Here is a 25,666-nt window from a genome sequence, read left to right as displayed (position 1 = left end):
AAAGAAAGGAAGCATGACGCAATCAAAATATAGTCTCTTCCACTGAGGCCTCCTCTTTCCATTAAGATAAGGACTATATTTTGGCCTTGAAATGCAGAGCACATACATACTTTAACCAAAATACAAACAGGACTTCAAAATATATGCTTTAAACCAGAAGACAAAGATAATCTTAGAGGACTTGACATGCCTACTGGGCACCTCTCACACAAATAGACCAAATGTATGGGAAAGTTAAAATTCAATTTCCAAACTTCTGAGATATTGGAAGATGTCAACATTCATGCTGCATTAAGTTATTTAAGGCACATTTAATCAAGATGTTTATTCAATTTTTTCCATTTAGTTTGTATTCAATATGGGTGATGAGATTATATGATTTTTACCACTGACAAAGGTTTAGATGCCATAGACTAACTAATGAGTAGTGTCCCTCCATGTACTCTGAGTATTAATGTACAAGGTATAAAACAAGATATACCGGTGCCACAATTTAATAGCTCAAGGGGTGGAGTAACTAGTCACCAGCCAAAGCAGGAATGTTGTCAGAAATATTCCCTTATACTGAGACACTGGTCATACAAAGTACAGATTTCCTTTTGTACAAGGATATATGTAAACTTATGGCTAAGGCTACGATTTAGTCACAGGTATTTTTAGTAAAAATCAGATAGGTCACAGGCAAAGAATTTTTGTTTATTGCCCGTGACCTGTCCATGACTTATACTATAAATATGCCTGATTACTACGGGAGGGGAGGGGAGGGTGCCCCAGGGAACCACTGCTGGGGCGGTGCATCAGCACCAGCTGTTAGGATCCGCTGAGCAGAAGCTGCTCTGGCCGCCCCCGGGACTGCTGCCCTGGGCTGTATGAGCAGCGGCCACTGTAGCTGGCCCTGGGGTCAGCCCAGTAACAGCTGGCTGCGGAGCCACCTGAGCACCTGGCCCCCGAGATAGCTGCTCGGGCAGCCCTAGGGTCAGCCACTGCAAAAGTTACAGAATATGTAACTTCTGTGACCAACACGGAGCCCTACTTATGGCACATTCAATTAAACATGAATTCCCCTAACATTACCTTTGACAGAACAGGCAGATAAAGCTGTCTCCTGGGAGGAACATCAAAATGTTGACTTCCCGAAAGCAATGGAGAAGCAGATGTCGAAAATGGACTCTCTCTATACAGTTCAGCAGCCAAATGATTCCAGTATTCAAGACAAATCTTAAAAATTTCCGTTTCTTCAACTTCTGACACCAGCAACATATAGTGAAGAGCCTACAGAAATGTGATTTACACAAAACTGAGTTATTGGTCAACCAGTATTTTCTGTGGATAATACCTTGATGCTGAAGGTTTATTTATCCAAACTGTTTTAGTGAGTCTTTTTATATATCTTTGCCATAACGTTTAGAAACAAAAGGAATTAATATGTTACAATTACAATTAAAGGTCAGCACCAAGAAATGATCAACTGCCATGACTATGACCACAGAGAACTTTTCCAACATACACACCTATACTTTTCAAAAGTTACAATAACCTGATTAAAAGGTGATAATTTCTCAAAATAATTGAATCTCTATGTATAATTCTTGATTAATCAAGATAATCATCTCTTGAGTTTCTGCAAGACACTGATTTTACAGTCTCCTAAACCAAGGTGTTTGTCAGCAGGACAATACCAATATCTGGTTACTCGAGATTACCACTGTCATAGTGTTGTGGAGTTCAGCATTTTGAAGAAGTAGTCTTTGTTGAGTGCATCATCTTTTGCTGCTCACAGACGGTAGATGTTTAAACTGCTGACAGAGGAAAGGCAAACATTCCTCATTTGCACTCAATGAAAATTTATATCAGGACACATGAAGGGAAATAAAAGTTACTTTTATTTATAACTTCCTTTTTCTCCTTACTGCAGTGGTGCTGACCAATATGCACACCACAACATTAAAAGGAATCTATTTGGTATACTGTATTTCTGATATGGAATCATGAGTTTCGGCTACACGCTCCAACATTCAATGCTCTCTTAGCTAATCTTTCCCTCCAGTTGATACCAACATCCCACATCACCAGCCAACTGTGGACGAGATCAGTTGGAAGGAGTGAAATATCTTTAGATGTAGTCCCCATAGGCTGTGCACGCTAGGAGAATCAAGTGATCCATCGGTTTCAAAACAACATGAACACAGTTCTAAACAGTTTCATATGGAATGCCACCTGAGTAGCACAGAACCCTGCATAGCTCCCACAAGCAGCAAACTGAGAGATTTCAAAAGGTCCTTGATACAATATGGGATAGCAATGGAAAGACTAGTTGAACTACTACTATGTTTGCTTTCACACTGGCAAAAAATTTACTAACCTTTCCATAACTTTTTCTTACGTCCATTCCATGCTAGGCGTGTGCGTGTTGCCCGCACTGTTGCCAGAGATTTTCCCCTTAGTGGTATCCATAGGGCTGACTCCAGAGCCCTCTGGTGTCGCACGGGTATGCACTGGTATAAGAGGCGCCACTGGTTCTGCACCATCTCAGTTCCTTTTTGCTGGTAACTCTGACAAAGACCTAGGAGGGTGGGTCATGGAATGGTCACGGCAACATATCCCAAAGAACAACAGTTACAAAAGGTTAGTAACCATTTGCTCTTCGAGAGCTTGCTCATGTCCATTCCATGCTAGAAACAGTACCCCAGGAGGTGGGCTCAGAGTTCATGGACATACTGACTGTAACACTGATCTCCCGAAACTGGCATCAATCTTGTGCCTGTTGGGGGATGGTGTAGTGGGTCGCGAAGGTACAACTCAACAATCAGGTCACGGCTCTGCAGATGTCCTGGACTTGTACCTGCACTGGGTGCTGCTGATGAAGCCTGGGATATTGTGGAATAAGCAGTCACAATGGCAGAAGCAGGATGTTCACCTGCTCATAGCAAGCCTGAATACATGCAGTTAGTCAGGATGAGATTCTTTGCGATAAAACAAGTAGTTCTCTCATCCTTTCCGTTATTGCTACAGTGTTGTTTGGATTTGTGGAAGGGCTTACTCCTTTCAATATAAAAAGGCGAGAGCCTGCCTAAGGTCCAACATACGAAGCCAATGTTCCTTAGTGGGTGTTGGGTTTTCGGAAGGCAAGTAGAAAAATGACCTGATTGTTATGGATTTGTGACATCATCTTTGGTAAAAAGGCTGAATGGGGTTGCAGCTGGAACTTGTCAGTGAAGAACACCATTTAAGGAGATTGCGACGTCAGGCCTTTATCTCAGAGACCCTGCTGGCCGAGAGGACAGCCAGCAAAAAAGTGAGCTTTGGAGTACAATGCTAACAACTTAAGGGGGGACACCCTGTGAGCCTCAACGGGACCAAGTTTAAGTCCCATGGTGAAGGAGGGGTTGGTTTGCAACCCTGAGGATAGAATCTTTCCAACTCCTTGAGAAACTAGACCGTCATCTCGTGGAAGAACACCGATCTGCCATTCACTGGAGGGCGGAAGGCTGAAATGAATGAACCTTAATAGATGAGAGAGCCAGACCTTGCTGTATTAGGTGGAGCAGTCTAAGACAGATTGCAGAGAAGATCAGAACGGAGAGAGATTCTATTCAGAGGCCCAGCAAGAGACACGTTTCTACTTAGCCAAGTAGGTAGCCCTGGTGGAAGACAATTACTTTGCAAGACCTGATCCAAGCAGACCTGTTCCTCAGGGTTCAGCATCCATGCAGTCAGGTGCAGTAAGGCGAGGTTCAGGTGAAGTAACCTGCCATGGTCTTGTGAGATCAAGTCTGGGCAGAGTGGGAGCGTGAGTGGTGCTGCCACTGAGGTCCAGAGGCATGCCAAATCAATGCCAGCGTGCTATCAGGATAACCCTTCTCTTGTCTCATTTGATTTTTAGGAGAACATTGTGAACCAAGGGGACTGGAGGAAAGGTCTATATAGTACATGGTCTGTGCACAAGAGCAGGAAGGCATTGGAGAGGGAGGCCACACAGCAAGCAGTACTGATGGCATTTCCTGTTCTGCTTCGTAGCAAATAGGTCCAACTGGGGAGGCTCTTACCTCTGGAAGATGACCCTGAAGACTTCCAGGTGAAAAAAAAAAATAAAACCACACTCATGGTAAGGAAAAAAAAGCTCTGTGATGTGATCCGCCAGCACATTTCCGGCTGAAGATTGAGCTTGTTGATATAAAACATGGACGTGATGTTGTCTGTCAGGACTTTACCACTTTCCTTGAGGTCTAGGGAATGAACTTGTGGCAAGCTAAGCCCTGAGTTCCCAGACATTTATATGTAGGGAGAGTTGTTCTTGGGACCAGAGGCCTTGGGTCCTGAAATTGAGGTGGGCTCCCCATCTAGGTCTAACTGAGGTTAAGGCTACAGACAGTGGAGGACCAGCAAAGGGTACCCCCTAACATTACAGATTCTGGGTCTCTCCATCAGGTCAGGGAAGCGAGGACTGTAGGTGGGACAGTGAGTCTAAATGGTGTCTACTCAGGGAGTAGACATATGTCACCCACATCTGGAGGGGCTAGAGGCGCAGCCTTGCATACTGTACCAGGTAAGTACATGCTTCCATGTGTCCCAATAGTCTGAGGCAGACCTGAACAGTCATCACTGGTGGACTGTGATGTTGGATATCAGGTCCGACATAAGTTGGAAATTGGGCCTCCAAAAGGCAGACTCTGATTGGGCTGAGTCAAGCACTGCCCCGATTAACTCTACTCTCTGAGCTGGGACCAGAGTTGACTTTGCTTGTTTAATCAGCAGGCCCAGTGCCCAGAAGGTGGCCCGGACTGTACTGATGCTGTGCTGTACCTGAGCATGCAACTGACCTTTGATCAGCCAGCCATCGAGGCACGAATAGACTTGCACACGGTGCATGAGGAAGGCTGCTACTCCTGTCATACACTTCGTGAAGACCTGTGGGGCTGCTGATAGGCTGAAGGGGAGAGCGGTGGATTGATAGTGGTGTTGACCCCGTACAAACCTGAGAAATCTTCAGTGACTGTGGAAGATAGAGATGTGAAAGCAAGCTCCATTAAACTGAGGGAGGCATACCAGTCTCCTGGATCTAGGGAGGGTATGACGGAGGTCAGAGAGACTATGTAGAACTTTAGTTTCTTGAGATATCTGTTGAGGTGATGCAGGTTCAAGATGGGCCTTAGGCCCCCTCTGGCCTTCGAAATACTGAGAGAGAAAAACTTATATAGACTCAGATTTTAAGGTCAGAAGGGACCATTATGATCATCTAGTCTGACCTCCTGCACAATGCAGGCCATACAATCTCACCCATCCACTTCTTCCCTCTCAAGGAACATCCTCTATAGCCCTGTAGTGAAGCGGACTGGCTGCCCACAGACCTGGAGAGGGAGGGGTCCCTCACTGAACCTTGGTGGACGGAGCCACGCCACACTCAACCCTCCCACCAGAAGTGAGTGGGTGGGACAGGAAGTATAAAAGGTGGGCTGGAGAACTCAGTTGGGGCCTCAGAGGAGCCAGATGCCTTCTACGAGCTCCTGAGCTGGGAGGCTGCCACAGACCCTGAGGAAGCAGACGACTGCCAGGACCATTTACAGACCCGAACACGGAGCAGATGCAAGCCCTGACAGAGGCCCTCTTCCCCAATGACCCTCTTCAGAGATAGGTACGTTCTGAGGGGGAGTTAGGAAGTGGCCCAGGGGTAGCTGACCCGTGTCTGACTGCAATGCTGACAGCAAGTGAATAAAACGGTTACCCACCTTTTAGTAACTGTTGTTCTTCGAGATGTGTTGTTCATGTCCATTCAAAAGTACGTGTGCGCGTGCATGCCAGCCAGAAGATTTTCCCCTAGCAGCGTCCGTAGGGTCGGCCTGGGCGCCCCCTGGAGTGGCGCCACCACAGTGCCCTATAAAGGGGCCCGCCGACTCTCCACCCCCTCAGTTCCTTCTTGCCGGCACTCCAACAGAGAGGCAGGAGGGTGGGTGTTGGAATGCACATGAACACCACATCTCGAAGAACAACAGTTACTAAAATGTGGGTAATCGTTTTTTCTTCTTCAATTGGTTGTTCATGTCCATTCAAAGTAGGTGACTCACAAACTTAACCTTAGGAGGTGGGGTTGGAGATCACTGCTGACTGGAGTACTGCGCGACCGAGGGCTGCATCATCCCTAGCTTGGTGCGTGATGGCATAGTGAGACGAGAATGTGTGGACGGAGGACCACGTGGCCGCTCTACAAATCTCTTGAGTCGGAACCTGAGCCAGGAACGCCGCAGAGGAGGCCTGCGCCCTAGTGGAGTGGGCCGTGACCGGAGGAACAGGAGTCTTAGCTATATGGTAGCATTCCCGGATGCAAGTCGCGATCCACGAAGAGATTCGCTGAGAGGAGACCAGGAGCCCCTTCATCCTTTCTGCCACTGCAATGAAGAGCTGGGTTGAGCGTCTGAACGGCTTGGTACGCTCTATGTAAAAGGCCAAGGCCCTGCGGACATCCAGGGAGTGTAGCCTCCACTCTTCACTGGAGGTGTGTGGTTTCGGATAAAACACCGGGAGAAAGATATCTTGGCCCATGTGGAATTGTGAAACGACCGTGGGTAGGAAAGCCAGATGAGATCTAGGTTGGACTGTGTCCTTGTAGAAGACTCTGTACGGGGGCTCAGATGTTAACGCTCGAAGCTCCGACACCCATCGGGCCGAGGTCATTGCCACCAGGAAGGCGGTCTTGTACGACAGGCACAGCAGGGAGCACGAAGCCAGAGGCTCGAAGGGAGGCCCCAAGAGGACCAGATTCACGTCCCAAGCAGGGGTCGGCTGACGCACATGCAGGAAGAGCCTGCCCATACCTTTGAGGAAATGCCCAACCAGTGGGTTTGCAAACACCGAGGCACGCCCCTCTCCCGGATGAAAAGTGGATATGGCTGCCAGGTGAACGCGAATGGAGGAAAAGGAGAGGCCCAGTTGTCTTAGGTGAAGCAAATAGTCAAGGACAGCTGGAATTGGTACCCCCAGCGGGTCGAGACCCCGCTGACCCGACCATATGGAGAAGCGCTTCCATTTAGCCAGGTAGGTGGCCCTAGTTGACGGTTTCCTGCTACCCAGCAGCACCTGCCAGACCTGCTGGGAGCACTGCAACTCCACCGGGTTCAGCCATGGAGCATCCAGGCTGTGAGGTGAAAGGACTCGAGGTTTGGATGGTGGAGGGAGCCCCGGTCCTGCATGATCAGGTCCGGGAGGAGGGGCAGCATCAGGGGTGCCTGAACGGACATGTGCAGGAATGACGTGTACCAATGCTGGCGCGACCATGCCGAAGCTATCAGGATTACCCTGGCGTGATCCCTGCGAACCTTTAAAAGCACCCTGTGTATCGGGGGATCGGAGAGAAGGCGTAGAGCAGACCGTCCTCCCATGGCTGAAGGAAGGTGTCCGACAGAGACCCCCAACTGTGGCCCAAGAGGGAGCAAAACTGTTGGCACTTCCTGTTTTCCCTTGAAGCAAACAGGTCTAACTGGGGAAAGCCCCAGAGCTGGAAAATTGAGCGCACCACATCCCATCAGAGGGACCATTCGTGACCCTGGAATGAGCGGCCGAGGGTGTCCGCCAAACCGTTCTGCTCCCCTGGAAGACAGAACGCCGTCAGGTGGGTAGCACTGTGAACGCAGAAATCCCACAGTGCACGGGCTTCCCTGCAGAGGGGAGAGAAGCGTGCACCTCCCTGTTTTTTGATATAAAAGACTGCCGCCGTGTTGTCCAAAAGGACGGAAAACACACTTGCCGGCCAGGTGAGACCAGAAGGTCAAACACACCAGGCGGACCGTTCTCAGCTCCTTGACATTGATATGCAACTTGAGGTCCTCTGGCAACCACAAAAGCCCTGCGTTCTGAGGCATCCCAGGTGCACTCCCCAACCTCGATTCGAGGCGCCTGTCACCAGGGAGAGGGAGGCCTGCGGGGCAGCAAAGGGGACACCCATGCAGACTTCCCGCTGGTCGAGCCACCACCGTAGCGAGCTCAGCACCAAGCGGCAAATGGACACTACTGAGTCCAGGGGGTCCCTGCCTGGGCGATAAACTGTCGCCAACCAGGACTGCAGCGGGCGAAGCCGGAGTCTGGCATGGACCACCACATAGGTGCATGCCACCATGTGGCCCAGCAGCCAGAGGCAAACTCGCGCCATGGTGACCGGGGCGCGGTGCAGTCCGAGGATGAGCTCAGAAATTGCACGGAACCTGGACTCCGGCAGATATGCTTTGGCATGTGTGGAGTCCAGATCCGCTCCTATGAATTCTATTCGTTGCATCGGAGATAGGGTGGATTTGGCTTCGTTCAAGAGGAGGCCAAGATTGAGAAAGGTCCGCTCGATGAAGCACACCTGGGTCTCCACCTGCTCCTTGGAGTGGCCCTTTATGAGCCAGTCGTCCAGGTAGGGGAATACCTGGATGCCCCGCCTGTGCAGGAAGGCCGCCATGACTGTCATGCACTTCGTGAAGACCCTGGGAGCAGCTGACAGGCCAAACGGGAGCACCATGAACTGCAGATGGACATCGGCCACGACGAACCTGAGGTACCGACAGTGCTGTGGAATTACAGCAATGTGGAAATAGACGTACTTGAAGTTAAAGACGGCATATCAATCTCCTGGATCCAGGGAGGGGATGATCAAGGACAGGGAGACAAAGCGCAACTCGAGTTTCCTCACAAACTTGTTCAGCTGCTGCAAGTCTAGGATGGGTCTCAGGCCCCCTTATGCCTTCGGTATGAGAAAATACGGGGAGTAGAAGCCTTTGCCCTTGAGCTCCCGTGGGACTTCCTCCACCGCCCCTGCCTCCGTGAGGGACTTCACTTCTTGAATTAGAAGTTGCTCGTAAGAAGGGTCCCTGAAGAGGGACAAGGGAGGGAGGGAGGTTGGTGGGGCAGAAGAGAGGAGAACTGGATAGAATATCCCCTCTCTACCGTGCAGAGCACCCATTTGTCCGACGTAATTTGGGACCAGGCACGGTAGAAGTGGGACAGACGTGTCCCAAAGGTAGGGGTGGAAAGATCCAGAGTCTCGATTGGTAGGTCGCCCTCAACCATACCATCAAATAGGGGGTCAAGGCCCAGATGGTGGTCTCGATTGGCCAGACGCCTGGCCGGAGGAGTGGCGCCGGTGACGCCTCCTGCCATTTATGCCCCGCCTGCACCCCAGCTCCTGGCGAGTCTGTGGCTGGTATGGGTGAGGGGCCGCCTGCGGCCTAAATTGTCTGCACTGGGTTGCAGGGGTATGCAAGCCCAGTGAGCGAAGCGTGGCCCTCGAGTCCTTTAAGCTATGGAGACGTTTGTCCGTTTTCTCCGAAAACAGCGTCTGCCCTTTGAAGGGGAGGTCTTGAATCGTCTGCTGGACCTCATAGGGCAGGCCCAAGACCTGGAGCCAGGCCCCCCGCCGCATGACCAGGCCTGTGGCCAGGGTGCACGAGGCTGAGTCTGCCACATCTAAGGCGGCCTGGAGGGAGGCTGAGAAATCAGTTTGCCCTCCTCTACTAGGGCCGAAAACTCTGATCTCGAGTCCTGGGGAAGGAGATCCGCAAATTTTGACATGGACCTATACGTGTTGTGGCCATATCGGCTTACTATTGCCTGTTGATTGGCAATGCGGAGTTGGAGTCCCCCAGTGAAGTACACCTTTCTACCAAAGGGCTCAAGTCTTTTTGCATCCCTGCTCTTCGGTGTTGACCCCTGAAACCCTTGACGCTCCCGCTGGTTAGCTGCATCTACTACCAGGGAGTCCAGGGAAGGGTGGGTGCACAGGTGTTCATGCCCTTTAGAGGGGACGAAGTAATGCCGCTCCGTCCTCTTGGTGGTAGGGGCCAATGAGGCTGGTGTTTGCCATAGGGTGCGGGTCGTATCAGCTATAGTATTTATCAGCGAGAGGGCCACCTTGGATGGCCCCGAGGGGGCCAAAATGTCCACTACAGGGTCCGTGTTCACCTCGATCTCCGCTTGGATTGCGATGCTTTGAGCTGCTGGCCGAAGCAATTGTTGAAGGATTCGAGTGTCCTCTAGGGCCGGTGCCGCAGCCGTGCCCGAGACCGCCTCGTCTGGGAAGGACGACGAGGAGATTACATGGAGCGGCCCTTCCTCCAGTGCATGCGGCCCCTCGGGGTCCTGCGGCACACGGTACTGAGGTTGCGGTGCCGGTTCCGAGTGTAAATGCGGCACCGCGGCCGGTACCGGGGTCGCCAGTGAGCGACTTGGCGTATCATGCAGTGCTGGCGGAGCCCGAACGAAAGCCGGTGCCGGTGCCCGGCTAGGGGGTGCTGAATTTGACGATGGCAGACCCCTGCCCGGTGACGGTGCCGATGGGGGAGGCAGCTGCGCTGGGGCCACCAACATCAAGGACACCGAAGCCGACCATGACCGAGGGCCAAACGCCTGGCCTACCAACTGATGGTAGGCCCAGGGAGTCCAAAACAGCCACTGCGAGGGTGGCTGCCATTGTTGCTGCCACTGCGGGTAACGTTGGTGGCTCACCCCCGACACCAATCTCCTGCTCCGCGACTGGCTGGAGCGATAGGAGTCTGCCTCTGAGTCTGAGGTCTCTGAGTACGAGGATCTGTGGGGAGCAGCGCCCGGTGCCGAGGCGGCGGGGAGCCTCTCATCTGGTCTTGCACGGTGAGGGGAGGGAGGCGACAGCATGGCCGGCTTGCCTCTAGATTGCACTGGTGGACGGGCCACAGTAGGCAACTCCCTACGATGCAGGGAGGCCGGTGCTGGGAGACCCATTAGGCCTGAGGCCGCCTCGAACGCCTCTGGCGTCGACAGGGGGCATATGTCTCTGCTGAGGTCTGGGGAATTAGGCTGGTCCAGACTCAACCGCCCTCTCTGCGGTGCAGGAGTCGACGGAACCGCCGAGGGCTGCAGCCTAGCCTGTCCGCTTACACTTGCGGATGGCTTTGGCCTCGGATCCTGGTGGGGTGACCGATCCCTCACCGGCTTCCTTCTCTTGTCGGGCACTGACGAAGGTGAGTGGTGCCACACTGAGGCAGACTTCCTATGACCCGACTCCGTCCAGTACCGGGTTTTCGATGACTTGGGCTGGGCCCTAAGTCCTGATGCCGGTGCTGGGGCACTCCACACCGCGGATGATGTGCTGGGCCCCACCTTGGCCGGTTCTGGGTCCAAGGGTGGTCATAGGGCTGCCTCCATCAGGAGGACTGTAAGTCTTTGAGCCCTGTCCTTAAGAGTTCGTGGGCGGAAGCCTCTACAGATAGAGCACCAGTTCTTTTGGTGGCTCTCTCTGAGGCACCTCAAACACGCAGAGTGTGGGTCACTCTTGGGCATGAATTTCCCGCAGTTCTTGAAGATTTTGAACCCGGGAGACCCGAGCATGCCCCAGTGAGCGATGAAGACTCTGCGGGGGGAGTGGGGGGTGGGACTACGAAAACTATATACAAAGATCTATCTAACTAACTATAAAATAACTGAATACACGGACTAAACGGTAAGGATAGGACATTACCAAAATGCTACGCAAGAGAACTTCCAGCTAGCTGTCACCAGCGGTAAGAAGGAACTGAGGGGGTGGAGGGTCGGCGGGACCCTTTATAGGGAGCCGTGGTGGCGCCACTCCAGGGACACTGGTAGGGGAAAATCTTCCGGCTCGCGTGCAGGCGGCACGCACACACGCACTTTGAATGGATGTGAACCACCACTCTAAGAACAGTGTGTTGCAGTCAGGATCCCCACTGACCCAATGGCAGACTGCTCTGTCACTGCTAGGGCCCTCGGCCGGGATGCAGTGGAGTGGGTGGGTCTGCGTCCCCCTGCCACTCCAACCCGTGGGTTGCAGTCTCCCCCTTTCCCAGGCAAGAAGCCTGCGCTTGTCGGCTCTCTGCAAGGGCTAGGAGGCTCGACTGTTTTGCCGCTCAGCCTGAGTGCAGGCCTGAGCCCTCAGACCCTTTGCTGCCCCACCCTGATTAAGGGCCCGGGCTAACTGACTATTTGGCTATCCAGCCCAAGTACAGGCCTGACCCAGAGACGCTTTGCTGACCCTCCCTGATCGGGGCTGGGCTCTGTGTTTCTTGTTCGGCCCTAATCACAGACCTGCACTCACATCTCCCATGGCCCTGCTGATTTCCCATGCCAGGTGGCCTCCCAGAGACTTATTGAGTCAGATTGGCTGCCCACAGACTCGGAGGGGAAGGGGTTACTCCCTCCAACGGACTACAGGGCCCCACAAGTAGTAGGGATTGCATCTCCCTGGCAAGGAATTGCTGATGAGAAGGGACCCTGAAGAGGGACCAGGGTCGGGGATGGAAGGGAGAAGTAGATACAAACTGGAGGGTGTAACCAACTGTTACTGAATTGAGGACTCAACAGTTCGATGTTATCTATGACCATGCTTGGCTGAAGGGCAACAAGATGGTCCAACAACAAGAGAGGGGACGAATCTGGAACTCAGACTGGTGTAACGCCCTCTGATGCACCTTTAAAAGGCTGTGGCTCAGTGACCATTGTGCCAGGATCATAGACTCAGACTCTAGGACTGGAAGGGACCTCGAGAGGTCATCGAGTCCAGTCCCCTGCCCTCATGGCAGGACCAAATACTATCTAGACCATCCCTAAAAGACATTTATCTAACCTACTCTTAAATATCTCCAGAGATGGAGATTCCACAACTTCCCTAGGCAATCTATTCCAGTGTTTAACTACCCTGACAGTTAGGAACTTTTTCCTAATGTCCAACCTAAATCTCCCTTGCTGCAGTTTAAGCCCATTGCTTCTTGTTCTATCATTGGAGGCTAAGGTGAACAAGTTTTCTCCCTCCTCCTGATGACACCCTTTTAGATACCTGAAAACTGCTATCATGTCCCCTCTCAGTCTTCTCTTTTCCAAACTAAACAAACCCAATTCCTTCAGCCTTCCTTCATAGGTCATGTTCTCAAGACCTTTAATCATTCTTGTTGCTCTTCTCTGGACCCTCTCCAATTTTTCCACATCTTTCTTGAAATGCGGTGCCCAGAACTGGACACAATACTCCAGTTGAGGCCTAACCAGCGCAGAGTAAAGCGGAAGAATGACTTCTCGTGTCTTGTTTACAACACACCTGTTAATGCATCCCAGAATCACGTTTACTTTTTTTGCAACAGTATCACACTGTTGACTCATATTAAGCTTGTGGTCTACTATGACCCCTAGATAAGACGGTTACTCACCTTGTAACTGGTGTTCTTCGAGATGTGTTGCTCATATCCATTCCAGGTAGGCGTGCGCGCCGCGCGTGCACGTTTGCCGGAAACTTTTTTACCCTAGCAACTCCAGTGGGCCGGCAGGTCGCCCCCTAGAGTGGCGCCACTATGGCACTTGATATATACCCCTGCCGGCCCGCCTGCTCCTCAGTTCCTTCTTGCCGGCTACTCCGACAGTGGGGAAGGAGGGCGGGTGTGGAATGGATATGAGCAACACATCTCGAAGAACACCAGTTACAAGGTGAGTAACCGTCTTTTCTTCTTCGAGTGATTGCTCATATCCATTCCAGGTAGGTGAACCCCAAGCCTTACCTAGGCGGTGGGGTCGGAGTGAGAAGTCGCGGCCTGGAGCACTGCAGAGCCAAAGGCCGCATCATCTCTGGACTGCTGAACCAGGGCGTAATGGGAAGCGAATGTGTGGACCGATGACCAGGTCGCCACCCTACAAATGTCTTGGATCGGCACGCGGGCAAGGAAAGCCAGCGATGACGCCTGTGCTCTGGTGGAGTGAGCAGTCACACGGCCCGTCGGACCGTGGGCCAGGTCATAACAGGTCCTGATACAGGAGGTAACCCAGGAAGATATCCTCTGCGAGGAAATCGGTAGTCCCTTGACCCGGTCCGCTACCGCCATGAATAACTGGGGGGACTTGCGGAAGGGTTTGGTCCTGTCCACATAAAATGCTAGCGCCCGGACATCTAGCGAGTGGAGCTGTTGCTCCCTGCGGGACGAATGGGGCTTTGGGAAAAAGACGGGGAGGAAGATCTCCTGGTTAATGTGGAAAGCTGAGACCACCTTGGGAAGAAAGGCAGGGTGTGGTCTCAGCTGCACCTTGTCTTTATGGAAGACCGTATACGGGGGATCTACTGTGAGGGCCCGTAGTTCTGACACCCGTCTAGCTGAGGTGATGGCCACTAGGAAGGCGGTCTTCCATGAGAGATAGAGCAGGGAGCAAGTAGCTAACGGCTCAAATGGAGGACCCATGAGCCAAGTTAGGACCAGGTTGAGATCCCATGAAGGGGCAGGAGGGCAGATCTGTGGATAGAGACGTTCCAGTCCCTTCAGGAATCTCGCCACCATAGGGTGGGAGAAGACGGAACATCCGTCCCCTCCAGGATGAAACGTGGAGATAGCCGCTAGGTGAACCCGAAGGGACGACAACACCAGACCCTGGGCCTTGAGGGACCAGATGTAGTCCAGAATAGTGGTGATGGGAATCTCCATAGGGAGAAGACCTTTCTCCGAACACCAACAGGAGAAACGCTTCCACTTAGCCGAGTAAGTAGCCCTGGTGGAAAGCTTTCTACTGCCCAGGAGAACCTCCCGAACCGGGGTAGAGCAGCGTAACTCGGAGCCTGTCAACCACGCAGGAGCCATGCCGTAAGGTGCAGAGACCGAAGGTCCGGGTGACAGAGCCTGCCGTGGTCCTGGGTGATCAGGTCCGGATGAAGGGGCAGGGCAACTGGGTTGGCTACTGAGAGGTCCAGCAACATGGGGTACCAATGTTGTCTGGCCCACGCTGGAGCTATCAGAATCACACGAGCTCTGTCTCTGCGCACCTTGAAGAGGACCCTGTGTATCAGCGGAACGGGAGGGAACGCGTAAAACAGGTGGGTCGCCCATGGGATCAGGAAGGCATCCGCTATAGACCGGGGCTCCCGACCGTGAAAGGAGCAGAATGTTCGACATTTCCTGTTCTCCCTGGACGCGAAGAGGTCCATCCGGGGATGACCCCACCTCTGGAAGAGTGAGAGGGCAACGTCTGGGCGGAGGGACCACTCGTGCGAGCGGAAGGACCTGCTCAGTCGATCCGCTAGAGTGTTTCGTACTCCCGGGAGATAGGAGGCAGAAAGGTGAACGGCATGGGCTATACAAAACTCCCAGAGACGCATCACCTCGAGACATAGGGGAGAGGACCTGGTGCCGCCCTGCTTGTTGATGTAGAACATGGTCATCGTGTTGTTGGTGAACACCGCGACACAACGACCTTGAAGGTGATGGACGAACGCTTGACAAGCAAGACGGACCGCTCTCAACTCCCGTATGTTGATGTGGAGGTCCAGCTCCTGAGGGGTCCACAGGCCCTGAGTTCTTCGGGCGCCGCAATGCGCCCCCCAGCCCAGATCTGAGGCGTCCGTAGTCAGGGATGCCGAGGGATGGGGCGGATGGAACGGGAGCCCCGCACAGACTACGGACTGGTCCAGCCACCACCGAAGGGAGTCCAGTACCCTTTGGGGAACGGTGACAACTGTGTCCAACGAATGTCTGGCCGGCCGGTACTGCGCGATGAGCCAAGATTGAAGAGGCCTCATGCGGAGTCGGGCATACGCTGTCACGAACGTACAGGCCGCCATATGTCCCAGGAGGGCCAGACATGTTCTTAGAGAGGTCAGCGGGGTCGCCTTCAAGCGCAGAATGATGGCCGACAGCGACTGGAACCTGGGCAAGAGTAGCAAGGCCCTGGCTAGGGTAGAGTCCAGAACGGCCCCGATGAACTCTATCCTCTGCGTGGGGAGCAGAGTAGACTTGTCCACGTCGATCACGAGGCCTAGGGCAGCAAAGAGGCTGCTGATCCTGCGGACGTGGTCGCGGACCTGCAGCTCCGATGTGCCACGGATCAGCCAGTCGTCGAGGTAGGGGAACACGTGAATGCGGCAGCGCCAAAGGTATGCGACGACGACTGCCATGCATTTCGCGAACACCCTCAGGGCCGTAGAGGCCAAACGGGAGGACCGCAAATTGATAATGTTGGCAGTTGACCACAAAGCGGAGGAAACGCCTGTGCTGGGGGGATATGGCGATATGGAAGTAAGCGTCCTGCATGTCGAGGGCGGCGTACCAGTCTCCGGGATCCAGGGATGGGATGATGGTTCCAAGGGATACCATACGGAACTTCAACTTTACCATATACTTGTTGAGTTCCCGCAGGTCGAGGATAGGCCTGAGGCCCCCCTTGGACTTGGGGATTAGAAAGTAGCGGGAATAAAACCTCTTGCCCTTCTCGCTCTCTGGCACCTCCTCTATGGCTCCCTTGACGAGGAGCGTCTGCACCTCCTGACGGAGGAATTGCTCGTGAGAGGGGTCCCTGAAGAGGGACGAGGGTGGTGGGTGGGTGGGGGGGGGCAATGAAAACTGCAGGCGATAACCGGCCTGCACAGTGCGCAAGACCCAACGGTCCGATGTTATTTGGGTCCACGCCGGGAGGAAAAATGAAAGACGGTTGGAAAACTGCGGGGAAGGATCCGGAGGGGAAACTAGTACTGCGCCCTCGGGTGCACCTTCAAAATGAAGGCTTGGGTCCAGGAGGGGCCTTGGCGGAGCCTTGGTTTTGCCCCGTTTGGCTACCCGACTGTCTGCGTCGGTTGTTCCTGCCGCGGCGCCTAGTGAGGTCCTGCCACGGACAGAACTGAGGATACGGCCGACGCTGCTGTTGTTGGTTCTGCTGCCGGAATGGCCTGCACTGTGTCGTAGGCGTATGCATCCCCAAAGACCGTATTATGACCCTATTGTCTTTAAGGTCCTTTAGTCTAGGGTCTGTCTTAGCAGAAAACAGGCCCTGGCCTTCGAAGGGGAGGTCCTGGATAGTATGCTGGAGCTCTGGCGGAAGGCCAGAGACCTGAAGCCAGGAAATGCGGCGCATCGTAAGCCCCGAGGCAAGGGTCCGAGCGGCCGAGTCCGCAGCATCTAAGGAGCTTGTAGCGAGGTCCTCGCTACCTTTTTGCCCTCATCCAGAATGGTGGTAAACTCCTGACGGGCGTCCTGCGGTAACAGCTCTGCAAATTTTTCCGCCGCTATCCAAGAGTTAAAGGAGTAGCGGCTAAGGAGTGCCTGCTGGTTCGAGACCCTGAGCTGTAGCGCCCCCGCTGAATAGACCTTGCGGCCCAAGAGGTCCATCCGCCTCGCCTCCTTAGACTTGGGCGCCAGGACCTCTGACCATGGCGCTCCCTGTCGTTCACCGACTGGACCACAAGGGAGCAGGGTGTCGGGTGAACGTGCAGGTATTCATAGCCCTTCGAGGGGGCCATGTACTTCCTTTCCACTCCTCGAGCGGTCGGAGGGATGGAGGCCGGTGACTGCCAGATAGTAGCGGCGTTGGCCTGAATAGTCTTGATGAAAGGCAGGGCCACTCTGGTGGGCGCATCGGCGGAGAGGATGCTCACCACAGGGTCCTCGATTTCAGAGACCTCCTCTGCTTGAATGTCCAGGTTTTGTGCCACGCGTCGGAGGAGGTCCTGGTGTGCCCTAAGATCTAGAGGGGGAGGGCTGGAGGACGAGGTACCCGCCACTGCCTCATCAGGGGAAGACGACGAGGAAACCCCTGGCAACAGAGCGTCCACGGGGGGTTCTGTCTGGGGCTGCACCTCCGTCACTGGAGGGAGCTCTGGGTCCTGGTGGCTGGACCTGTCTTCTGCTTCCGGGGAGGGAGGGGGTCTAGACACCGTTGCCTCTGGTGGCCTGCATTCCGCCGCAGGGCGGGGAGTGATATGTTGCGGACCCTGGGCTTGGCGGTACGCCCATGGGGTCCAAAACCCCCACTGTTGAGGCCCTCGTTTCTGAGGTGGAGGGTCCTGAAACAGGGCCGAGTGTCTGTCCTGGCCCAGCGTATAGGCACTCTCTGCTTGAGAGGATACGGATGGTTCCCTTGAAGGCCACGGAGGCGCTGAGCCAGTTTGATAGACCTCTCTATATGCCGACGCCGACGATCTCCTCGGTGCCGAGGATCGGTACCGCGAGACGTACCGGTGCCGGGATCGGGACCGGGAACGGCGTGGTAGTCGGTGCCGGGATCCGGATCGGGATCTGCCTTGAGGTCGGTGCCGAAAGCAGGACTGCGATCTTCGTTCAGCGCGGTGCCGGGATGGCAGTGGGGACCGGGACCTGCCACCGACGCGGTGCCGGGAGGTCGACTGGGATCGGGACCTACCACCGGCTCGGTGCCGGGAGGTCGACCGAGGAGCTGAACGCCGAGGTGAACGGCTCCTAGAGTCTCGGTGCCGGTGGTAAGAGGAGCCAGACCGGGACCGTGCAGTTGCTGATCGGCGCCGCGAGTCCGACCGGTACCGCCGAGGAGAACGGTGCCGGGACTGCGAGCGGCACCCCGAGCGCGAGCGTTCACGTCTCCGTGGCGATCGGTGCCTGGACTCCGGAGACAGCGCTCTCAGCATCGGTTTGCCTCTGGAGGTTACCCGTCCCGGGGGTGCCGTGGTTTCAGGCTGCGATGGCTCCATGAGCGCTATCAAGTCCCGTGCCAAAGCAAAGGTCTCCGGCGTAGATGGGACTAACAGCTCGACCCCTGATCTCAAGGGGGAGCTAGGAGGGGCTGGACTCGACGAACCTTCCGGAGCCGGAGTCGACAGCAGCCCTGCACGCGGTGCCGCGGCCAAGGTAGGTGCTGGGCGTTCTACTCGAGCCTGCCTAGATGGTGTTGCAGACGTCGAGGGTCTTGGATCTGCTCCCGGTGCCGGGGATGGATGGTGCCGGGGAGTCTTGCCGGTGCCGGCGCGGTCCGGTGCCGGAGTAGAAGTGGCCGGTTGCGCCGCCGGTACCGGAGTCAGTGCCGCTTCCATTAGGAGAGCGCGGAGTCTTTGATCCCTCTCCTTCCTTGTGCGAGGCTTAAAGGCCTTGCATATATGACACTTCTCAATGATGTGCGATTCCCCCAGGCACTTGAGGCACGCGTCGTGGGGATCGCTAGTCGGCATCGGCTTCTTGCATGCCGAGCACTGCTTGAAGCCCGGCGAACCAGGCATGAGCCCAGTGCCGGGCGCCGGGAAGGGCGAAGGGCAACGGCCCACCCGCGAACAAGTTATACAACTATATACAATAAACAACTAACTAATATACTACTTTAAACTATCTATAAAACTATTTACAACTACGACTACGAACAGTGTACAAGAGAGCTAGGTAAGTGGAGGACAGCAAGCCGCACTCCACAGTTCCAGCAACCGACAGGGCGGTAAGAAGGAACTGAGGAGCGGGCGGGCCGGCAGGGGTATATATCAAGTGTCATAGTGGTGCCACTCTAGGGGGCGACCTGCCGGCCCACTGGAGTTGCTAGGGTAAAAAAGTTTCCGGCAAACGTGCGCGCGCCTACCTGGAATGGATATGAGCAATCACTCGAAGAAGAACTCTTTCTGCCATACTCCTTCCTAGACAGTCTCTTCCCATTCTGTACTCCAATTTGTCCAGATCATTTTGAATTTTGACTCTGTCCTCCAAAGCAGTTGCAATCCCTCCCAGTTTGGTATTGTCCGCAAACTTAATAAGCGTACTTTCTATGCCAACATCTAAATCGTTGATGAAGATATTGAACAGAGCCGGTCCCAAAACAGACCCCTGCGGAACCCCACTTGTTATACCTTTCCAGCAGGATTGGGAGCCATTAATAACTATTCTCTGAGTACGGTTATCCAGCCAGTTATGCACCCACCTTATAGTAGCCCCATCTAAATTGTACTTTCCTAGTTTATCTATAAGAATATCATGCGAGACCGTATCAAATGCCTTACTAAAGTCTAGGTATATCACATCCACCGCTTCTCCCTTATCCATAAGGCTCGTTATCCTATCAAAGAATGTTATCAGATTAGTTTGACACGATTTGTTCTTTACAAATCCATGCTGGCTATTCCCTATCACCTTACCACCTTCCAAGTGTTTGCAGATGATTTCTTTAATTACCTGCTCCATTATCTTCCCTGGCACAGAAGCTAAACTAACTGGTCTGTAGTTTCCTGGGTTGTTTTTATTTCCCTTTTTATAGATGGGCACTATATTTGCCCCCTTCCAGTCTTCTGGAATCTCCCCCGTCTCCCATGATTTCCCAAAGATAATAGCTAGAGGCTCAGATACCTCTTCTATTAACTCCTTGAGTATTCTAGGATGCATTTCATCAGGCCCTGGTGACTTGCAGGCATCTAACTTTTTTAAGTGATTTTTTACTTGCTCTTTTTGTATTTTATCTTCTAAACCTACCCTCTTCCCGTAAGCATTCACTATACTAGACATTCCTTCAGACTTCTCAGTGAAGACCGAAACAAAGAAGTCATTAAGCATCTCTGCCATTTCCAAGTCTCCCGTTACTGTTTCCCCCTCCTCACTGAGCAGTGGGCCTACCCTGTCCTTGGTCTTCCTCTTGCTTCTAATGTATTGATAAAAAGTCTTCTTGTTTCCCTTTATTCCCATAGCTAGTTTGAGCTCATTTTGTGCCTTTGCCTTTCTAATCTTGCCTCTGCATTCCTGTGTTATTTGCCTATATTTGTCCTTTGTGATCTGACCTAGTTTCCATTTTTTATATGACGCCTTTTTATTTTGTAGGTCACGCAAGATCTCATGGTTAAGCCAAGGTGGTCTTTTGCCATCGGAATAGCTTGCTTTTGGGTCCTTAATAGCGTCCCTTTGAAAAACTGCCAACTCTCCTCAGTTGTTTTTCCCCTCAGTCTTGAAGTCATGGAAGTCTTTCTCCTAGACAGTGGTCAGCGCCGGCAAGGAGCTTGGCACTTCCTGCTCTCTCCTGTCTCTGGCCGTCTTGGCTGCTGGAGGTCCTTGTGGGGTTGGCGAAATTGAGAGAGACAGGTCCTTCGTCACTTGGAATGCCACTGGTGTTGAAGGAGGCAGCAGACACCTAAGCACCATGGCTGCTTCCAAGAGTCTATGGTGGGTCTCGAACCAGACTAGGAGCTCTAGGTGGAGTTGGCAGGTCATCAGTGGCACATGAGGACAAGTGACCTGGCATGGGTCTCACTGAGCTGTTCATTTCCTGCACCATAGAGCGCCCTCTCTCTGTGTGCTGTTTCTTATGCTTCTTCCTCAGCACCAGAGATGAAGAATGGTGGCAGGAAGAGCACTGTTCCGAGGGAGTGCTTTGCATGGATATACAAATGCTCACCACCGATGTGGAATAGCTTGGGCCACTTCCAAGAGAAGGACATTCAGCTGAAGAACACTTTTTTTTCTAGTGTGAGGGCTGAAGTCCCTGCAGATCTGGCACTTACCTTTAATGCGAGTTCCCCAGAAACTTTAAACAGCTGAAGTGCAGGTCACTCACCTCACATCGCCTTGCTCCAAAAGGAACAGAGTTTGAAGCCCAGGGACCAGGACACGTCCAGCCTCTGGGGCAAAAAGTCCCTCGATGACAGAGACAACTATTTACACTACTATATATGCCAACTAAGAACTATCTAGACTAACTATAATAACTACACTAAGAATAAATGGAGAAGAGTCCAAACTACTTGTTGCAGCAAGAAGGACCATTCCAGCAACCATCATAGGTGGTAAGAAGGAATCAAGAGGTTGTGGAGCCGGTGGCGCCCCTTATCCCAATGCATATATGTGTGCAATTCTAGAGGGCACTAGAACCAGCCTTACAGATACCACTAAGGGAAAGATCTCCAGCAACAGTGCACACAGCATGCACATACCTAGCATGGAAAAGACATGAACAAGCACTTGAAGAATAAATCAGTTCTTAAAACTCCAAAAGCATAGTCTTCTGCAACCAGTTTTTAGAACTTCTGTAAAACCAGTTGAAGCAAGTGCAGAGGATTTGAAGTGTTTCACAAGCATTCCAGGGACTCAGGCCCACATTTTTAAAAGGTATTCAGGCTTTGCTGGCTCACTGTTGCAACACCTGATTTAAGAGCCTAAATCTCATTTTCAACAGGGATTTAGGCACTTAATCTAAATTCCATCAACACTTGGTGACCAAGCAACACCTAAATATCTTTAAAAATCTGGGCCCCAGACTCTCAGAATATTGATTTTTTCTAAAGCAGAAAACAAATCTATATAGTCTTACCAGTTGCACCTGACAGAACTAGGAAGTCAGAATGAAGAAATTGTGCTACAAAGAACACCTCTAAAAGAGGCCTTGTCATTACTAAAGATTTGAACCTTTTGCCACTAAACCCACTGTACTGAAGCAATTTAACAACGCCCAACAATTGAGCATATTTGTGCTAGCTATGCTGAATCAGTTTAAGATACTTTGCATTGTCTGCCCTGTGTCCCCCACCAGCATTGTCCTAAACACTGTCAGCTGCAATATTCTGGACCTTGATGAGAATACTTAGTTCAGCTTCCAGAAGCAATGCAATGAGGGAGATTTCAAAAGGCTACCATACTACAATGTGGGACAGTCAAGTAGCAGGAGACCCATGTCAGCTAATATGCATCCACAGTGATGCTAAAACAACCAAGTCGGAAAGTGAATCTAGTTCCACATAAAAATTTTGAAGCAGTTGCTCATGAATATGAAAGTACTTAGTAGTTTGAAGGGCCGAGCAGGAGAAGAGGTAGAAGCAGCAGCAACACAGAACAGCTGACACTCAGCACAACCTTGATTCGCAACACACAACTAAAGATATCTATCCTATGACTCAAATCCTACAATAATCTTTTAGTTTCCTGTGGGTCATGGGCCAAAACAGATTGAGAACTACTGTTCTAATCCTTCTCATGGTGCGGAACAGTTTTCTGCAGAATATTCATGAGTACCTTGCCCAGTTCAGTTTTAAATGATTGAAAAAATGGGGCTTCTAACAATTTTGTTGCAATTTTATTCCCCAGTCTAAGGACCTGTCTACATTACAAATACAGACTCAGGGGACTCCACTGTAGCTGTTCTATACTTGCTGCTTAGACAGATTGCCCTTTAAGTGTTTGATAAAATCTTGCAGGGTTTCAGTTTCACATCCTTCTCAACTGCAACTGAAATTTTCTTTTATTCGGTTTCACTGCACTGCTCTTAGTTATATTTCATGACTGAGAGGAAAAAGGGATGCAGCAGCAACTAGGAAAAGAAGGGAGCAAGCAGAATTGTAGTAATACTGAAGGCTTTGATTACTACTACATATGTACAGCATTTAGCATAATGAGACTTTGATCTCTAACTGCAACCTCTAGGGATATGTCTACATGGCAGTTAAACACCCATGGCTGGCCTGTGCCAGCTGACTTAGGCTGGGGCTTGTGGGACTGTTTAATTGCAGTGTAGACGTTCAGCCAGGGCTCTAGGACTCTGCAAGGTGAAATGGTCCTAGAGCTCAGGCTGCAGCCTCAGACCAAATGTCTACACCGCAATTAAGCGATCCCTTAGCCCGAGCTAGCAGGCATGGACCAGCCACAAGTGTGTAAATGCAGTGTAGATATACCCTAGGTGCTGCTGCAATGCAAATATCACCACCAAGAGTGCATGGTAAATAGGGCTTAGCGTTCCGCCACTTTTAACTGTTAAAGATTACCCCAATGGCATGTATTACTGCAATGTATATCTCTGTTACTACATAATGACGGGATACTGCCCTCTGCGATTAAGTTGTTTAGTTTAATACTAAAGTTTGAAACGGATCACTTTTCGGTGGTTATGATAAATACAGAGAAGACACTAGGATAGTTTAAGTTGAAAGCTAAATATTATATTACACACACATACACTCCTCTCACACAGTTTTCAGGTTTTACCATGTAATTCTTTAGTAGCAGGAACTCTATCTTCCTATATATTTGTACAGCATATAGCACAAATGGACCCTGATCATGACTGCAGTCTTTCGGCATTGTGATATAAATAATGTAAGGTCACTGCATATAAAAGTGCAATTTGCATGTGTTACCAAGTGAAATATCTTTAATGTGTCTTAATCAAGGGTTTAAGTATTTGTTAGTTATGGGAAGGTAACCCAAGGACTTACTTTTCTAACTGCTTTTCTTTTGTGGTGAGTGCTACAGATTTAGTTTAAGTAACTGCACTAGGGACACATCATTTGAGGTACTCATCCAGCACAAGGACATACAAAGTATGTTAACTGCCACTATAGAACTTACCTCCATTAAGGTTTCCCTCAGATTTAACCTCTTTTCTATAAGCTGACCATGTTCCTTGAGAAATGTACAGAGAAACAAGCTGAGATTCTGAATGAAGTTCTGTTCATCATCTTTTCCATTGGAGTATGCAAGTCGGATATTGGTGTTTAAAGGAAGCATCTAATAAAACAGGAATGAATTTTCTAGGTCAACAGTTTTTAAAACTTTTATATAGTACGGATCACAACACCAAAAAGGTTCCTCTTATTTCCAATTGTGCAATATTACCTGTAGAAGCCAGGGAACTTGGGTGTTTTTAATTAACAAAATGTTTTGTCTTTTTTAGGAAAAAACATTTCTGCTATTCACTGCATTCCCCTGCAAATGCTTCTTCCCTCCACCACCCGCATCCCAAAAAGCACACACACAGTTATATCTGTATGGAAAGGTCCCAAGAAATGTGAATGAATTCCATTAATCTTTAATATGCTATACAGTACCTAGATAATAGGGCCCTGGCCTTCAAGGGCTAACCACAATATAAATAAAAATAATCTCAATGGGTTACATTTGATGACTGCCTTAAGACAACAGTGTTGACATTAAATTAAGTGTTTCAGAGAGGAGCAGGGGAACCAATATCTCTAATCTGCTGCCAAGATTATATTTTAGTGTTAAATTTGAAATTAGTTTGGTTCTAATACAGTTTATCTTTATAAAACAAAAAACTAATTCAGTCAAATGAAGTCAGAATAAGTAGAAGGAATTCAAATGGAAGTGTCTGGGCCAAATTCAGCAATGGTATAAGGTGGTACTAAAATGGGTTTAAGTATTTTAACATATCACAAATTTGGCATTCAATTGGTCCATAAAGTGAATACCAACTCACTAACCCAGGCAAAGTTAAGCAGTAAGTAGTAAAAGCACCTAACAGGAGCACGGAAGAACAGAACACAAGCTGCCAAACTAAACAAAAAGTAATACTCAGAACTCTGACATGTCTGAATTTAGCCCAAAAGGGTGTAATTCCTATTTTTTTCAATGGGAGCCACAATAGGATTGTGAAAAATCCTGTTTAAAACACAAGCTATATGTTTTCAGATGCTTTAAAACTTTCAGGTTCCCTAGATGCTGCAAGTGAACAAACAGAGGAAAATTAAAAGTACAACTCATGTAGTCATTTACATTTATGAAAGATGACCTAAAAAAGACTGCAAGCATCCATACAAGGAAGATCTGTTCATAAAAACCATACAATATTCAAGTTGCTGAAGATGCCATCCAAGGATGCAGATAAAAATATGACAAGGATATTGTTCATAAAGTGAAAGGTGAACTTTACATACAATCAAACTTAGGTACAAACATATACCTGGGTGCATGACATGCTATTTGAGCTCGAGAAAGCAATAAACTTGATCAACCTAATGCACATTGTGGAAATAAGGCAACCAGCAGCTGCTTGGTAAATGATTGTGTGAAAGAAGTGGTGCCCCAGATTTTCACTGACACTCCAAGAAACTCAAGACGACTGCTACTCCATTCACATCCAACTATCATGTTAGATTTCACACTGAGCATGAGGATTACTTTGATTAAAATAGCAGCATTCATATAATACAAGGAACACTTCTCATCAGAGAGGCACTGTACTTAAAACAACTGGG

At 50.9% G+C, this 25,666-nt stretch overlaps 1 protein-coding gene across 1 annotated transcript in view; it reads right to left on the bottom strand.

Annotated features, from left to right (window-relative positions):
* XPO1 (exportin 1) overlaps positions 1-25,666 on the bottom strand; it is an 88,712-nt gene that overhangs the window by 19,929 nt on the left and 43,117 nt on the right. The window contains exons 11-12 of the mRNA XM_050952030.1: positions 24,021-24,179; positions 1,075-1,272 (exon numbers count right to left, since the gene is read on the bottom strand). Coding sequence (XP_050807987.1) covers positions 1,075-1,272; positions 24,021-24,179 — 357 coding nt within the window. The remainder of the gene's footprint in view (positions 1-1,074; positions 1,273-24,020; positions 24,180-25,666) is intronic.

The sequence above is a fragment of the Gopherus flavomarginatus genome, chromosome 4, assembly GCF_025201925.1.
Source record: "Gopherus flavomarginatus isolate rGopFla2 chromosome 4, rGopFla2.mat.asm, whole genome shotgun sequence".
Taxonomy (NCBI): Eukaryota; Metazoa; Chordata; order Testudines; family Testudinidae; genus Gopherus; species Gopherus flavomarginatus.
Note: the sequence above shows the minus strand (reverse complement) of the source record. Positions and strands in the feature narration are given on the sequence as shown.